This window comes from Pygoscelis adeliae, unplaced genomic scaffold (assembly GCF_000699105.1).
Source record: "Pygoscelis adeliae isolate BGI_AS28 unplaced genomic scaffold, ASM69910v1 Scaffold156, whole genome shotgun sequence".
Taxonomy (NCBI): Eukaryota; Metazoa; Chordata; class Aves; order Sphenisciformes; family Spheniscidae; genus Pygoscelis; species Pygoscelis adeliae.
This window is the reverse complement of record NW_008825016.1, coordinates 5,114,381-5,130,983: the sequence shown is the minus strand read 5'-3', so window position 1 is coordinate 5,130,983 and position 16,603 is coordinate 5,114,381. Positions and strand designations below refer to the sequence as shown.

The 16,603-nt window shown below is 38.6% G+C and overlaps 1 protein-coding gene across 1 annotated transcript in view; it reads left to right on the top strand.

Annotated features, from left to right (window-relative positions):
- ATP11A (ATPase, class VI, type 11A) overlaps positions 1–12,330 on the top strand; it is a 143,340-nt gene extending 131,010 nt beyond the window's left edge. The window contains exons 27-30 of the mRNA XM_009326312.1: positions 368–433; positions 1,274–1,377; positions 3,230–3,395; positions 10,652–12,330. Coding sequence (XP_009324587.1) covers positions 368–433; positions 1,274–1,377; positions 3,230–3,395; positions 10,652–10,909 — 594 coding nt within the window. The 3' untranslated portion in view covers positions 10,910–12,330. The remainder of the gene's footprint in view (positions 1–367; positions 434–1,273; positions 1,378–3,229; positions 3,396–10,651) is intronic.
- Positions 12,331–16,603: the final 4,273 nt, after the last annotated feature.

Here is a 16,603-nt window from a genome sequence, read left to right as displayed (position 1 = left end):
GAAGGGAGATCAGAGGAAAGATGATTTCCAAAAAGACTGATGAAATTACTGCAGTTTGTTTGTAAATTTCAGTGATTTGTTAACCGCGCTACACTTCATTTTTATTAAGAAACATATTTGTGAACTTTAGGTTGAGTGCATTGATTGTGGGTTTTCCCTGTCTGTGTGAAATCTGAGGTGTGTACACACAAGGGCAAGAAACCAGAACAATTTGCGCTGGGGTAGATCATGTAAGAATTCAGTGCTGTTGCTTAAGTGTCAGCTCCTGATACAACGCGATACATAGCTTTAAGAGGTTTATTCTGGACAATTCACAAAGTAGTGAACGATATAACTGCAGATAACTGCTTTGGACCATTTTTTATAGATGTTTGGAAACTGGACCTTTGGAACACTGGTATTTACTGTGCTTGTATTCACGGTTACATTGAAGGTAAGGTATGCTGTATTTTATCCATTGAAACTTTCTTAGAGCTTGTTTTCGAATTGCTGCTTATTTATATCGGTTTCTCTCTATGACCATACATTGTTGTATTAGTTTAGTTTAAATACAGTTTTAAATTAGTTTAAATACAGATTTGGCTATGATCGTGCCCCTGTACTTGGCACTGGTGAGGCTGCACCTTGAATACTGTGTTCAGTTTTGGGTCCCTCATTACAAGAAGGACGTCGAGGTGTTAAGAGTGTGTCCAGAGAAGGGCAACGAGGCTGGTGAGGGGTCTGGAGAACAAGTCTTATGAGGAGCGGCTGAGGGAGCTGGGGTTGTTTAGCCTGGAGAAAAGGAGGCTGAGGGGAGACCTCATTGCTCTCTACAACTACTTGAAAGGAGGCTGTAGCGAGGTGGGTGTCGGTCTCTTCTCCCAAGTAACCAGCGATAGGACAAGAGGAAATGGCCTCAAGTTGCACCAGGGGAGGTTTAGATTGGACGTGAGGAAAAATTTCTTTCCTGAAAGAGTGGTTAAACATTGGAAGAGGGTGGCCAGAGTCACCATCCCTGGAAGTATTTAAAAGACATGTAGATGAGGTGCTTAGGGACATGGTGGTGTTGGGTTGACGGTTGGACTCAATGATCTTAGAGGTCTTTTCCAACCTTAATGATTCTATGATTCTATCTGTGCTGCCTTAACTGTGCTCGAAATTGAAAAATGTTTTTTTAGCTAATTCTGTGTAGAATCCTTCCCTTTTTTCAAAGGATGTCATTTTATTTCATCTGAGTATTCTGTTGCTGCTAGATACGAATAACATCATATAATCTCGTTTGGTTTTTTTTCAGCTTGCACTAGATACACACTATTGGACGTGGATAAATCACTTCATGATCTGGGGGTCACTGGTGTTCTACGTTATCTTTTCTCTGCTCTGGGGAGGAATTATTTGGTATGAACGCTAATATAACTTGCATCGCAAATGTTCTTCCAGAAACAGTTGTTACAAAGTTGTTATACGCGTATTTCACTTTTTTGTCCCAAACAGAATTAAATTTAGCTTTTATGTATTGCAGAACTCCCAATAGCAGTCACATTTTAAACACATCAGTAATGGTAATTACAAAATCCTCAGCTCTTCTTTCACCCAACAGCTGCTAAAATACTCTTAGAGAAGAATATCAGACCTCAGACTGCCACTGGGGCTATCTCAGTAGTATCAGTCAAAAGCAGTCCAAGGCTTGGTTCAAGTAGCTGAGCCTGTCTACCTGAGGCAAAATGTCATAGAGTAGGTCATGTCTGTGCGGCTTGGGGCTAGCCACCCATCCACTCGGCTTGTCTTAGAGGGAACTAGCTGTAGCAGTCTCAACTAGGGCCAGGGAGTGGAACAAACATTGAAGTTGTGTGGATAACCAGGAGCCCTGTTTTTGAGCGCATTATTTGCTCCCTTATTTAGCAGAATAGATTTACCGTAGATGTCTGAGCACCTACTTGTCCTTCTGTTCGTAAGAAGCTTTTTAAGAAGGAGTATAACTCTTGTACATAGCTGATTGCAAGTAGCATGTTTGGTTTTTTTCCTCTGTTAAAAAATTGTGCGTACTTGAAACTGAAATTTTGGGGAAGGAGATCAAGTTGAAACAGGTTCAAGTTCTTACTATGCCTGATTGCCATCAGGAACTTGAAGTTGTGTTTCTCATCTGTAGAGTGCCCAGTTACAAGGTTATCTTTTCTAACCTCTTCTGTTGGAACTGTTCTACTTTGTATATATAAGTAAACATTTTGAGAGAAAGTAGAGCCTAACTGTTGCATGGTGGTTAAGGTGACATTTAATTTGGAGTAAGGATTTGTGTTTCAGTGTGTCCTTTGCAAATGAGTAACCACGTGTCAACTCCTTGGATATTCAGTAGCCTCTTCTTTTTTTTTTCAGTAAGATCAGATCTCAGTTTCTTCAGCATCAGAATGAAAACAGTTTGCAGAAGTGACATTTTCCCTGCTAATGTTTTCCAGCCAGCCTTGCTGTGTATTAGAGATGTGACTATATATGTGCAGCAGTGTATTTTAACTTAATTACCTTTTTAGAATGCAAAGATGTCTGTCAAATTTTAGAAACTAGCAAGAAACTGCCCTACTGGTAGGAGGGCTTTACACTGCAGTGTTACTACAAACTGTCCGTTGATCTTTGCTCTCAGTAAACATGGCCTCTGGTTCCCATTACCATACGACGATGGCATTTTAATGACCAGACAACTGCCATGGAGATAGAGGGAAACATGGAAGTGAAGGCAGTGAAAGTAGGGGCAGATAAAAATGTGGTGAATAGGTTAGGGAGCATAACGTGAAACTGTCAGAGATGCTTAGGGGAGCTTGAGGGGTATGAAAAAAGGTGCGGTCAATGAGCCTTACTCTGAGGATACACACAAATGAGTGTGCATTGGGAAGGAGGAGGGAAATGATGGGTGGGACACTGAGAAGAAAGGTGGAAAATATCTGGGGCCAGATAAGGAGTAGGTGGAAGAGCATAAACAGGGTAAGAATGTGACTTAGTTTATCTTTGTAAGGGAGAGGCAGCATGGGAGGGAGGACAGCATGGTATTTCCTGCAGCCTGGAAGACAAGAGGAAAGTAGTTCTCTCTAGTCAGCGCGTGTTTAGATCTCCTTTTGAGAAAACTGGGATGGATGAACTCCCACAAACTGGGAAGTTGAACCTGGAGTCTTTCATCACTGTCATAATTTTTATGTCTAACATTGCCGGTCTTTCTTTTGTGTATTGAAGTGTGATACCTATTTAATCTTTTTCCTACTAGGCCTTTTCTCAATTATCAGAGGATGTATTATGTGTTCATGCAAATGCTGTCTAGTGGTCCTGCGTGGCTGGGTATAATTCTGCTCATAACTGTCAGCCTTCTTCCAGATGTTCTCAAGAAGGTCTTATGCAGACAGTTGTGGCCTACGGCAACAGAAAGAATCCAGGTAAAAAATTTTTTCATTGGGAAGTTAGTTTTTTGTATCACAAGTCTCTAATAATTAGACCTCTTTCAAGCTTAGAGGCAAGATTAGAACAGAGGTTCCCCACCTGTGGTGTATATCGCTGGTTGTATACCAGCCACTTCTGAGTGGTATGGTGAAAGAAGCTGCTGATTATTTACATGGTGGTATTTACCTGAACCCTGGGGCAACCCCCGTGCCTCTCAACCAGCAACCACGGGGAAATCAGCTGATGGGGATGGTGGGAGACAGGCATATGGCTCAACATGATTCCTGATTTGAGGAGATAAGAAGGGTAAGGGGATTGGGATCTTGGTGAGGGTAGGTAGGAGGCACTTAACATCAGCCTGGACAGCAGTGTTCCTGCTGTTGTGGCGTATTCAGAGGCACTGCCTGCACCCCTGAATTGAAGTAATTATCTTTCATACCAAGTCGTTCTACTGCGTAAATCAAACTCTAATGTAGACATTTTAGTGTTTACTGTGCAAGCTGAGCATAGTTATCTAAAATGGAAAACCAGCTAAAATAAGCTAAGCTCAAAGTAAAACCGGTAGGAAGGGAGCATGTGATTTTATTGCAATCCCCTGTAAAGTAGGATTTGCACAAGCAGTTGCAATCCTATACCAAGGGACTCTACAACTGCGTGTGTGTTTGTTATTGAATAAATCTAGAATTTATACACTTAAAATGAATGTGATGAATATATAGTATGTTGGTAAGGCATATGTAGTAGACTCATGCTAACATTCATATTGCATGATCTGTGCGTTATAATACTTCCTTAGCAAACTATTTTATACTGATGCTGTAACAAAAACACCTCTCGTAAAACTTATTCATATTCTATTAATAATTATTTCCTCTTTCATATTTCAAATTACATTTTGCCTGTTATGATACATTATCTCTACATAAACGTGCCTTGCTGTGCCAATGGGAAGAGTATTTTAAAACCTATTGTCATCTCTCTTCTGATAAGCCCAAAAGGAGAAACTATTGTGTAAACAAAGACTTGCTCTCCTGAGGCTGAAAGGAAAGCCAGGTTCTGTGGGATGCAGGGTACTATTCTGGGGCCATCAAACCAGCCCCAACAGAAAATTTTACCTGTATTTTTGACCCCAGCAAACTTTCCTATATGTTAGAAGGTGAAGGACAGTAGAGGTGTTGAACCTGGATCTTAATGTTATTGCCCTTGCTTTTTTCCGCCCGTCAACCACCCCTGGTAGGGTGGTTGTTAGGAGTTACCAGCAACTCTGTGTGTAGGGATTAGTTAGCATTTTGATATTTATTTGAGAATATACTTTGCATTAAGAGGAAAGGAATAAAAGAACCTTATTTCCAAGGAAAGTAAAATTTCCCCCTTGGCAAAAGTAAAAAAATTATTCTCTCATATCTGCAAAGTAAACCCCCTTGCCATTGTTTTGTATTCCTTGAATGTACAGTTGTGAAAATGCCCCACTTCAGGAGGACAGGAAAGAATAAAGGAGAGCAGAAAAGCATTCCCGGGCAGAGCAGCATTTAGCGTTTTTTCTATTTCGATACCTTTAATAGATATGTCTCTGCCATATATGCTACTTGTGGAAGAAGTTGATCTCGCTATAGGTCCTGCATGCTTAATTTAAAAGTCTAAAGAGAGAGAATGAGGAAGGGTTAATGCAAAGAAGCAAGCTAGCAAACAAAAGCCCCAAACAAAGGTATTACCACATTTCTTACTGACGTTGTATGTTAGCACTGGAAAATGAATCGATTGTAAAGCAGACTTTGGACTTAACACAGGCAATATTCATTTTTTTAATATTTAGTAGAAAATCTTTGACTTTTAACCAGATATATTCCTTGTGTTTCTTCTTTCCTCTCTTTGTTTCTTCCTGTCTTCCAATCCGCTTTGTCTAAATAACTGCTACCTTGCTTTAAACGTAAATGATGTGCACGGTTACTTCCTACAATCTTCTGGGGAAATCAGACTAAACATCAGTGCCTTTCTGTTGAGCAGTCCACCATCTTTATGCTTTCTCAGACTTCAAGCAGTCTAAGTTTCTAATGGAATAAAAGGTGACTTTTTTCTGCCTTTCTGCATGCTTGGCCATTTCATTCAAAGGACAGTAAAAAGTTTATCATCAGAAGTTATTTACCATACTCATTATCTCCATTTCTGATTCACATCAACTATATTTTGAAGAATACTTTTTAGTATAGTTTTTTCCTTCTGTAGATTCTATGAATCGTTGTCACAATCCATCACTATCATTTTTGTCACTATTGTTACTGAATTTTACGTAATGTTTCTGCCTCAAGAATCTATGATTCTTAGATCCCCATTTTAATCATTGGTATATCTGTAGGTGAACGCATATCATGTTTGCATTGTACCTGAGTAAATGGAATAGTTGCCACACAAGGAAGTGATAATTCTGATTATGCTGATGTTACTAGCATAATACAGAAAATGTGGTACTGGAAGTCATTTAAGCGATTTTTGGCATATGTTAATATATCTGCTCTGCTGTGATAGGAGAAAACGCAACTTTTTTATTCGGAAGTTATTTCCAGCTTGCATTTTCAAACTGAGCTTTCCTTATATTCTACTTTATGAAATTCTGGGCTCTTGCTAGAAAGGAAACAGCTCAATATGCAGAATTAATGACATTTAATTGAATGTAAAAGTAGAAGAAATGCTAGTAAATCTTTGCTTCCCTACAATCTGCAAGAAAACTCCTTTTGACTTAATACTAGGAGACTGTTGGTTTCCATTGCAGATTTTATATCTCTATTTCTTAACTGGTTAAGATAAAAAATACATTTCCTCCTTATTTGCCCCTTCAAAAATGTATAGTCAATAAAAATGACTGTAATTATATAATTCACAGGGAAAATACACGAAGTTTTTTTCACTACTGAAAATTCTGGCTAAAATTGGCTTTTAAGTGCCTTAGGATTGGTTTGAACTGAGCTTTTAAACAATTATTTTTAAACTTACTGCATTCCTGTAAGCTATATTGCTTTCTTTGTAATAAAAGGGCTTCTGGAACAGTTGAAAAGATGAACATAGGACTAGCAGCCACCTCCCAGGTTACTAAATTAGTTCTCCTCAGGCAGTAAGATCACATGAAGCCTTTGAAGCAGATCTTATGCTTCTAAATTTTTCCATTATTTGAGAGTCACTCCAGTGTGTGGTGGGTGATTGTTTACCATCATTATCATTCAGAGGTTTTTAAACATTCCAGATATAGTTCTGGGTTTTTTTGAGAGAGCTTTTCAGTGAGAGAGAGAGAGACACACACAGAGACATATACGTGTGTGTATACATACACATATGTACATACAAATATATGTATATATATGTGCATGTATATTTATATATGTACACGCACACATGTGAACTGTTGTCTTTCTTGGGCTAAAACATTAATTCTGCAAAAGCTTTGGAGGAATCTGTTGCCTTTTGGTAATTTCGGTCAAAATCTGCTCGTTTCTTATACCTGTAGTCCCAGTGACTCTTCGGCTCAATGAAACAAGCTGAATTTTGTGCTTTAACTGGAAATTGCGCAGCTGTGAGGTTTCTTTCAGCCTTTACTTTTAAAAAGCTATGGGGTGTTTTTTTTTAATATATCCAATCTACGTTAATAGATTATATTTCCTTTTTCTTTATTCTTCTTTCGTTAATAGCAGAAGCTCGGCAGCTCTGTTACGGAAAATATAAATTCACTTTAAATTATCCTCTTTTCATTTTTACAATTGTCACTGCAATTGACAGTGTTTCAGCAGTCCCGAATGTTTTGTAGCTGAAATGCCAGGTGTTTTGATTCTGAGCTGTAAATAACTTCTGTGCTTTCATCCCTTTTTAAGACTTATTTTTCTTTTTCTCTTCGCTTCTGACTGATGGTTTTTTACTTCACTTTCACTTCAGTCACAAGATTGGCCCATCAGCCTCGTTATGAGATCTCTGCCCTTTGCTGCGCTTGGGGAAACCCAAAGTGATTCTTTTGCCTGGGGAAGCCTCTCTGGGGATTCGTCATTCTTCTGTTCCTCAATGGGCTTAGCTGCTGTTGAACAACTGCACAGTGCTCTTAGAAAACTGGTCACCAGCAAACCGTGGCCTTTGTCATGTGTTGGGCTCCTCTTCTGTGGAAAACAAAGAAATGGATCTTGCTGTTGCAGTATTTGAATCCCAGGGAAGAAGTTACCTTGGTAACTGCCCTGCCCTCTCTCTCCCCGCGGGGTAATGACTAAGCTGTAAGTCAGCCTCCGCTAGCCCTTGGCCCCATCGCCTCCGTTTGCAGCGCTCCCCTCGGTGTACCAGTTGTTCTGGGGAGCAGTGAAGCGGGACGTCCGCTCCTTAATTTGGAATCGATTTGGCCTCATCACATCACGGGGACCTCTCCCATTCAGTACAGGTTATTGGCAGAGGGGCAGGACACACAGCCCACAGCACTTAGTCATGGTACAGTTTAAATGCTTTTGGGAGTGATTAAGTATTTTTAACAGAGTTTGAAATGGAATTAAAAACATCCTCAGAGTGGCTCAAAGGATTAACCTCAGGATCAAGAAATAGAAACCTTGTTTTACACTGGATAAGCTTTCCTTTTTAAATCTATCAGAAAATCTGTCTTTCTTACAGGACTTTGCTACAATAGTTACATTTGTACCAAATGGTACAATTCATTCACGTTTCCCTCTTGTATTCAGCAAAGAGTCTCACTGTTTTTCCTCATCCTTGCAGAAGAGTATGAGACATAAAACAGCCCTAAATGCACTGGCGAACAGCGATGGGCCACTTCTTGAAGGAAACCTTTCAGCTTCCGAGCCATAATTAGATCAAAGCTAGGTAACAGTACTGTACGTGTTGCCAGTTTGGATTAATTTCTATTGGTGAACTGTGCTATTTACAAATCAACTGTTTCCTCCAGAGTTTTTGATGTACTGTATCAATATTGACACAAAATCGTTATGTTTTACTTGGAGAGCCTAGTTTTTGCAAGAGATGTTCCGTGCCACAGGTAAGATCTTTTTGTCTCAGACACTTACTCGTGTAAGGCAAAACAATGAATCAATATACCCATGTTAAAGTCCTATGAATACATTGTGTTACGTATAGGTGCTGTGTGACATTTCTTCTGTAAGAACTGCAGTCGTTATTGCAGAGTGTATTCGCGTTACACCATGGTATGGAATACATAAAGTCAGAAGTAATTCTCACACAGTAGTAGTTTATCCATCATCTCTCGTGCTCTTGAATACATATATAGACCAAATGCAGGCGGTAAAACAGGAAGATAACCGTACAAAAGGAAGGGAGTTACTGGTGAACAGGACCTTGGGCCCCGACACTGGGGCTCTATATCTGACAGTATTTACCGTAGCAATGTATTCTGTATAGACCGGTGCATTGCTGCCTCGCTGTCTCGGATCAAGAGAGAAGCGTGGTAGTCTTGCCAGATACCTGAGACATCACCGGGAGTGGCAAGCTCCTGAATCCTGAAAGCATTGGGGCAGCAGAGTGAAGTTCTCTGCTTTACATCGTCTCCTTGCCACACCACTAACATGTATAAGAAAGAAGGTACCCTTTTTACTCAGCTATATTCCCACCTGGATGCCGTATCTGCTCCAGTCCCTTCACGCTCTCCTGACCCCAAAAGCAGCAGATGAGGAACTAAGCGAAGGCGCAGAGTACCAATATGTGAAGAGGACAAATGCAATGTAATGTGCTGGTGTGGGCTGCAGGGCTTAAAGGTGGTAGAGGGGTGCTTTTGATTTACTTTTAATGACTGCTAGACAAGTAGTAGTAGAAAACCCCAGCTTTCTTGAGTAGCTTCAGGCATGGCAGACTGAAAGCGCTTGCCTTGGAGCTATGTGTAGGAAAAAAAAGGATTTTCTTTTTAGAAATATGTATGGTAACTAAATACTTCACTTTCTAGCTGGAAGAATAGGAAAAATAGTTACCATACAGTGTATGACTACTCCCTCCGGCATTTCCAAAACAAAGTCTGCTAATCTGTTACCTGATTATCTACATTTTCCTGTATTAATGTTGGTGTTTGGTCTATATGTGTGTTTAAAAGAATCCAGGCCCCACCGTTAGTGAGCAGTTTGGTATAGTTTGCTGACTTTTCCAAGAGTAACTGTTGTAAGAGAGCTTTCTGATTGCTCTTGGTTATGCAAGGGTAGCGTTTCAAGCTTGTGATTGGCATTAAAAGTGTAATATTAAATCTCAGGCAAACTTCTGTAAGCTACATCATTAATATTTATTTTGTGATTTCGTCCCTTTTGCTACTGTGTTGATGTTAACAGGGAAGGAGGAAGGGGACGATTAAGAATAAAGGGTTAACTGGCTTATATAGTATTCATGGAGAGAGTGATTTTTAACATTGATTTGAATCATGCTTATAATGCATTTATATCTTAAATACTGTCACATAACCTCCATACCTCTATACCTGGAAATTGGGTATGCGTTTAGTGAGAAGAATGAGACAAACTCATTGGGGAAAATGCTGTGCTAATTTTCTTTTAGTCTGTGCACATCTTCCAGGGTCTTGTCATGCCACCATGGTGTTACTGTAGTCCTGAGTATTTCCTGAGTGGAAGCGCCAATTCTGCCAGAGTGCGGAGTGATTGTGTGGTACAGATAAATTTTAATGGACAATTAGACCAAGATGGTATTGTTATGTGTAGTATACATTGCCTGTAATGTAACCTAAGCAAGTCCAAAATCAGATACCGCTTAGAAGTACAAAGCAAGCGCATTAAACCTCTGGAACTTTCATCTATTAGCACAAACCGACGGTAAAGAATTCCCTCTCTTTGGAAGTACAGGGCAAAGTACTTGGATCTGTTCTGTCTTAAAATTCCCTGTAAGAAATCCTGACTAAAAAAGTTCAGAGATAAAAAGATGTGCCAGGAGAGATTGCAAAATGAAATATAAACCTGATTTAAAACAATTCAACTTGAAAGCAGTCCTCTGTGTCCTCATCTGTTCTTTAAAGAGTCCATTATCAGGTTTAGAGATTATATGTAAAATTATGGTTCTGTAGGTCTTAATATAAAACTAATCATGTTGGAAGTGGTCAATAGCTGAGGGGTTACACCTTTACATGAAACAAATAGCCAGAGTGCTGATCCAGTGAAAGGCATTATTACACCAAGGGCATAATGGCCCTATGAAATAACACAATTGTAGACTTCTAGCTCCGAAATCATCTATTTACTGTGTATTTGGGGTTTTTTTTTTTTCCTTTTAACAGAATGCATCGAGGCACTGTCAGGAGCACATCTCGGAATTCACACCTCTTGCCTGTCTGAAAAGCCCAAGATACAGGAGCAGCGACTGCAGCAATTCCCCAGCAAGAAGGTCTAATTCTCATTCTAAAAAAATGATGTTTACGCACTGGAGAGGTGTTGATTATTCAGTACTTCCATCTGTCTTTGGCTATTCAAATAAGCATTGCCGTTCCAGTGCAGGCCTCCGCTACAGTGGGTCAGGTTTGGAAACGTCTGTATGACAGAACACCAAGTCAAGCCTTTAAAAACTGTATTTTTGTTTGTTTATTTTTTCAGGAAACAAACATGTCACAGAAATATATTAAACTATACGTGGCTTTTGCTGTCTGAGGTAATGTTCAGACAAACAGGATCAAGAGCTAGAAGTATGAACCCTTCCAGGCCAATCGGCCTCTTTTTATGTTTTGAACTACTGGAGCAATGAACAATCTGCACAGTCTGGTACTGTGAGACTGGTAGCACTAAAAATTCTCTTCGTTCTGTGTCAAGACTCCTGTGCGTTTACCGCTTCTGTCATCTTTAGTCATTTTCTTTGTTACTTGAAGTGTATAGTTTCAGTCAGTGACCTACATTTTGAGAACAGTTTTAATTTTCAGCCAGAAGCAATGACCTCAGTTATCTCCAATGAAAGTCTCCTAAAGCATATTTAACAAGTGCTGTTTCTGATTTTCCTTTGTCCTTTTTCTTTCTTTGCTCTTTCTGTAGAACAAACTGGTGTTTCCTCTGTGCAAATCTGCTTTCAAGAAACACTCTCTAATGTTCACTTCCTTGTAAGTGGCCAAATCAGGGCTATGTCTGGTTTTCAGTTAGTTTTCCCCCGTAGAAAGATAGGCAAAATGATCCTTGTGTAGAGTACGTACACACTACATGAAGTCAAGTTGGCTGTTAAATAGGTAAATATCATCAGTGTTGAAATCTACTCAAAACCAGAATGTAAGCGTTTTGCCTGAAAGGTCTTTGTGTATTTGTCAAAGATGCAGATTACCCGGTGTTCCCACTTCCTATCCCCATGACTGTAAAACATGCATAGCAGAAAGTATTACAGATGAAGCTTTTTTGACACTTTTTTTTTTTTCCTTAAAAGAAGGCGGCGGCTGTTTTTCCAAATAAGCGTCTTCTCCTATCTGGATTCATCCTCCTAATTTTGGTCTTTTGTGTGTGTGTGTGTGGTTAAATACTGGCTAATCGGCTTGGTAGATGTATTACAAAGCACACAACTGTTAACTTTTGCAAGCAAACCACGAGGTGGCACACGGCTGTTTACTAACAGTTGAACCATAGTTGCGATACAGAAACTAGTTTGACTGCAAGGATTCCGTTTGTATCACTTTAAGAACGACAGCCAACTTGCACTTCTGTTTTCTCTGCTACATTTATGTTACCTTGCACTAATTCAACTGTTAGCTGTGTCCTTGTCTCGTTTCTTTAGTCCAGTGTTTTATTTTGGGGTGCAAAAATATCTGAAGGAGTAATCTGATTTAAATCAATTTCAGCCTGGTGGTTAGAACTGGTTAATAACCATAGTCATTCGATACCTCTGGGGGGACATTAGCTAACAACTTATTTCAATGTGAAAACAAAGTATTTGGAATCAGAGCTGCAGCCTTTATTGGAAGACTTGGCCAAGACATTGTTAGTTGTCTTTCAAATGGGGTGGCAGAGAAAAAATATTCCCTTTTTGTGTTTAAAAAAAAAAAAAACAGAGGCAAAATAGTTTAGTTACTAATTTACTTTTTAATAGAAGAAAAAACAACTTACTAGGAAATGTTGCTCACAATATCCCAAGTGGTTTTCACATTAAACAAATGGTGAAATACTATTAAAACACCCTGGGACAAGCAGAGATTGTAAAGGGAGTTGTGAAATTTTCAGTATACCAAAGATAAGAGAATTTTAAGAAGTCTAATGGCGGGCACCACAGGTGATGGTATTTTACCACTTAACACGTAGCACTTTTAAGTTTCAACGAACGTCCTCATAGCAGTAACATTTTGAAATACATCCATATGCGTGTGGGTGTGTGTACATATACTTGCCGTTGCAGACTTGAATGTTGGTCAGTTAGAACCGTCCCCTACATAAAACACTGGTGTATATATTTTTAAAAAGTTAATATGGGTATAAATTTTATACCAGTAGCAGTGATAAATTTCTTGTGTGTAGTTAACAAATTATTTGTAATGTATTTTTTAGAAATCTTAAAATTGCCTTTGCACTGAAATATTTTTCATACTGTAGCTATTTATAAATCTGTTTTACGCATACATTTGTTAACACACCATTTCTATTTTTTTTAAGTATATGTTTTGAAGGCTTTTTTTATACCTATGAGTTTTGGCCACTTAAATTTAGCTTAGAGCGGAGTTGTGGCTGAATGTTAAAATTCCAGTGAATGTCAAATCAGAAATACAGGTCTCTTGCTCTGTCAGTCTCACCCAAACTATTGATGTTTTGTTGGTATTTGTGACAGCGGCGATTAGGGCGCTGTACTTCCAGTGCTATGCTATTACTGCTAGCTTTTTTACTCTATAAAGCCTCCTGCTTTTTTACTTTTCTGAGTTCCATCTTTTAGCCTTAAATAAGGAGAGTTTTGCTTGGTGTTTTTGAAAATGCTGCATTCCTGTTCTGCCTACTAACAAAGCAGTTCATTCCAAACTTCGTGTTGCCCAGCACTTAGAAATTATTGACCGTGTTATTCAGGCTGAAACACCTGTGTAAGTGCTTGGGAAATGCTCATTAAACGTGTCATTTTTTGGAGGAGAGAGAATGCTTGAATTTAAGTGGAAGTTTCTGCTTTGGCTTAGCAATACTTTTACCTTTAAAAGTTGGTACTGTTCGTTTGTTTACTGAAATAGACCGTTCAATGGAAAAAACGTAAAACATCAACTCGGTTTCACTTGATGTGCTTTTGCTTCAGTCCCCGTTACTAGCGCCCTGCAAACCTAGTCCACTGCAGCAGGTGTTAACTCGGAGCTTCGTTCTGAATGGATCAGACAATACAAAGATGGAAAAGTAGAAGTTAGATCAAAATGAATTAGAATGTTTTATTATGGATGGGACACTGAAAAGAGACAGATTTTTATGTATTTAAAAAAAAAAGGGGGAAAAGTATAAAAATCTATGTGACTTCCTAATTTGCCTTGTTTAAATTGTTGCAGCTTTAACAGCATAGTGTCTCCATAACTGCTTCTATAAATGTCTTGAAACTGGTAAGCGCTAACCAAATGTATGTGAAGACTTAGAAAGTATTTCAAGCTTTTCAGCCACTGAAGTTCGTATATGCCTGCAGTGGCTTGTGGCAAAAGATCTTTTTTGTTTTACCATGTACAGTAATTGTTTGTTCAGCCACTTAATGTAAAAGCTTACAGTTTACTTTCTTGCTTGCGTTAGCCTTGTTTGTCTTGACCCAACTGGCTTGCAAATATAAAAGGAAAAAATAGCTTAATTGAGCAACTGCACTACTTTTATTTTGGAAGCCAGTGGGATCGTTGTGCTCATGCTACTGTCTGTTAAAAAAGCTTTAATGGTTTGTGAAAGTATTACGAAAGTGAAAAAGTGTGTGATTCTACTTTGCAGAATAATCTAAAAATCAGCTTCTATAGCTTTAATTTTTTACCTTACGAAAACTCACAGAATTTTAATCTGCGTGGTCTCTGGCATAAATTCTGTGCTACGTACACATTGCATTTTAAATGTCCTTTCATGATCTAATGTAAAGTAGAATCTGCGAAAGTTGCTGTACGGGGGCTGGGGGGTAGTTATCTGTGCATTAAACATTAAAGATGTCTGTAGTCATCAGCACCAAATACTGACGCTTATTTTTAATTGTACAATTATAGGTGCATTTATTTGAAAATAAATCAGCCTTCAAATCTAACGTTTAGATTATCCTATACTTCATTTATCTGATTTGAAGAGTCAGTGTGTGAATACATTACTGTAAAGTTTCTCTTCAGTGCTATTTTTAACTTTTATTTCTGTAGATAACCAAATATAACTTGTTTATATTCAGTCACATTTTGGATCCTTATGTAGAATATATAAGCAGGAGACATGAATCTGCTTGCAATAAATATAAACGTTCAAGACTGGTTTAAGTTTGCTCACGAGTAATTAAAATAATTCTAGTATGAATATGAGATGGTTTCATATTAGTCTGTAATAAAATGTAAGTAGATAACAGAAAATGGAATGAGTGTTTGCTTCCGTTATTGGATATGCTTGTAGTCACATTTATTTTCAGAGAGTGTATGTAGCCAGCTAAAAAAGCAAGCTAACAAAAAGGGAAACTCAGAGAAAGATGGAGCATGAGCGGTGTGTGGGGTTTGTTGCAAAGCTGATAGAAATTGGTAGCAGTCCAGGAGAGCTTTGTTCCTCCTGCACAGACTGGCTAAGTACTGAAGTTCTTTCCAAACTAAACTCATAAGCTACGCCTGAGAAGATCTGGATTTCCTTACAGTTCTGCTGTGCGGGGTAGCCGGAGGTATTTCTCCTTTCTTTTGCAATGTTGGCAATTCAAAGAAACGGAATTCAAGGTGAAAACAATGTGCTTTGCCATCTGTGTTGGTGGCAGCGGTCACAGATTCTTACAAAAGCGGCTGAGTGCACAGAAATACCATCATTTTCTTTCACTTGGTGGTACGACACTATGGGATTTCCTGTAGTCAAAAGCGCTACAGACTATACAGTACATGGATGCAGTCAGACTGAAGGTATCCTAGACAGCCTCCACGAAGCAAGTCAGAACGTTAGGTTAGGTGCCGCCTTCTTCCACTCTCAGGCTGTGTTAGAACGCTTGGGCACCTTGTTTGTAGATTGATTTCACGCTTCCCAAAATAAAGATTTTAGAGTAATGGGTTTGTATTTATATGAACTTTTTATCCAAACAACGCAAGTGTATTGTACCCATCTCCCTTCTGTACATCAAGAAATCCTGTGTTTCTACTGAATGAGCTTCTGGAGAAGGTAGTTTGAGGGGAGAAGGTAAATATGGAAGATGTCTTTCCCTTTCTTCGTGTAATGAAGAAAAAAAGCACAAATTGCAATTAGATAGAAATATTAAATTGGAACAGTTTTTGAAAAAAATAATGTGATGCTGCATCTGGATTTCAGGAGGAACACGGTAGCAAGAGGAACAAACTACCTCATAAGCAGACAAGTTTATTTCGCACGTAAAAATATGTTTACCTATTTAAAGGAAAAAAGGATAGAAAGTCAGTGGTTTCTGAATGGTATTGTAAATTGAATGCCTTGTGTTTTCCTTTGGCTCTTCCAATTACACTCTTTTAGTAAGTTACATTGTAGACTTAATTGAAAACTGTTTCTTACATTCTACAATGAGAATACATTTTTTTCTGCAATATATGCAATACTGCTGTATAAAATCTTTCCTGAAGGTTATTTTGATATGATAGGTTGGAGACAAACTGAAGTTTCTTGGGTTTGTTTTCTGCATATTCTGATTTCCTCGGGTGATACTCTGCAGGAATTTAAAAACAGTATTTGACCATTCTAATAAGGCGTTGTTGTTGTTGTTGTTGTTGTTGTTGTTGTTGTTGTTGTTGTTGTTGTTGTTGTTGTTGTTGTTGTTGTTGTGTGTTTCCATTACACATACTCACAGGTCGTTTCATTCTAATTTCATTCAAACGCTAAAGCAAAAATCATAGCCATTCAAAGGCTTCATTTACACTGTGAAGTGATAGGACAGGGGTAAAATCAACTATAGCCATTAAGTCATTTCATTATACAGAACAGTTTATCCCCTAACGTCCCCCATAGAGGTTTAGATGTGTTTATTGGAAAACTACAGTGTGTGATCAGTTCTTTTTTAACTGGTGATCCTGCAGTAAATTAATAGTGGTGACTCTTCATAATTTAAGGGTTTATTTTCCATTTAAAGGAGACAAATAGGAGTA